We start from the raw sequence: 1266 nt of genomic DNA on the forward strand, positions 1-1266 counted from the left end.
AAAGGGCTGTTCGCCTGGGGGCCTGTGTTAAGTGCCAAGTTCAGCCCGCACCCGAGCGCGGCCCGTCTTCTCCGACCAAGGGCACAGGTCCAGGTCAGCACGAGGCTGAGGGGTGACAGCTTCAGCCAGCTGTTCAAAGACACCTCTTTGGTGTTTTGGGTTTTTTTTTTTTTCTCTTTTTTGAGACAGTCTTGCTACGAAGTTCAGACTGGACTTGAACTTACAAAGATCCTCCTGCCTCAGCCTCCAGAGTGCTGGGATTACAGGCGTGCGCCACCACGCCCGGCTTGGGGGTGCTGTTTGTTTGTTTTGTTTCTGTGGTCCTGGGGATGGAACCTGGGCTCTTCACAGTCAGCTATGCCCCTGGGCCCTTTCCACTTTATTTTTTTGTCTTGTTTTGTTTTTTGTCTTTCAGAGACAGGGTCCCCTATGCAGTTCAGGCTGGTGTTGAGCTCGCTTTGGAGCCCAGGCTGGCCTGGAACTTGCAACAATCCTCCTGCCTCAGCCTCCCGAGTGCTGGAATTATTGGTGAGCAAAACCACACCTGGTTTCACTTTATTATTGATTTTGAGTCTTGCTAAGTCTGGTAAGTTTCCCTGGCTGGACTGGACCTTGAGACCCTCCTGCCTCAGCCTCCCAGAGTGCGGTGTAACCTGTACTCCGCCGAGTGTGGCGCCCCCTGCTTTATTCTCAGACCTGACGGGCGAGGCCCGTTCTTTATTGCCCACAGGGGGTGCAGAGCTGTCAAACGCCCGCCTCACCTCTGCTGAGCGGGGGTCCCGGCTGGCACCGTGACCCCACACGCCGCGTGGCCAGGCTCACGGCCCGGCCCAGGTAGCCAGCAGCACAGTGAGGTTCAGAGTCCGCGTGTCCCCCACGGGGGCCACATGCAGGTCTCGGAAGCCCAGCTGCTCCAGCCAGCGGCGGCAAGTGTCCACGCTGCAAGCCCCGGCCTCCGGCAGCACCAGCTGGTCCAGCACCCGCGCCAGGCCGCCCCGGGCTCTGTCCGCCTCCTCCTCGTCCACCTCCATCTCCTCCTCCGCCTGCTCCTCCTCCGCAAAGGCGTCAGCCAGCAAGAGGCCGCACCCTGTGAGCAAGACACAGAGCTGCGCTCGGGGCCGCACAGCCGGGGGACACGGTCGGGGGGACAGCAGGTCACAGTGTTGGGCCGGTGGGGACAGAGGCTGCGGCTACACCACGGGGACAGGGCCAGACGCGGTGATCCTGAGGTGACAGATTCCTTGGCTGATAGATTAGATGGCAGAT

At 60.3% G+C, this 1266-nt stretch overlaps 1 protein-coding gene across 1 annotated transcript in view; it reads right to left on the bottom strand.

Moving 5' to 3' along the window:
- Positions 1-539: 539 nt before the first annotated feature.
- The window catches only part of Asmtl (acetylserotonin O-methyltransferase-like), a gene marked incomplete at its 5' end in the record, with an annotated part of 13093 nt that continues 12366 nt past the window's right edge, over positions 540-1266 (bottom strand). The window contains 1 exon segment of the mRNA XM_013505602.1: positions 540-1087. Coding sequence (XP_013361056.1) covers positions 819-1087 — 269 coding nt within the window.

The sequence above is a fragment of the Chinchilla lanigera genome, unplaced genomic scaffold (genome assembly GCF_000276665.1).
Source record: "Chinchilla lanigera isolate Chin_1 unplaced genomic scaffold, ChiLan1.0 scaffold00098, whole genome shotgun sequence".
In the NCBI taxonomy this organism is placed as follows: Eukaryota; Metazoa; Chordata; class Mammalia; order Rodentia; family Chinchillidae; genus Chinchilla; species Chinchilla lanigera.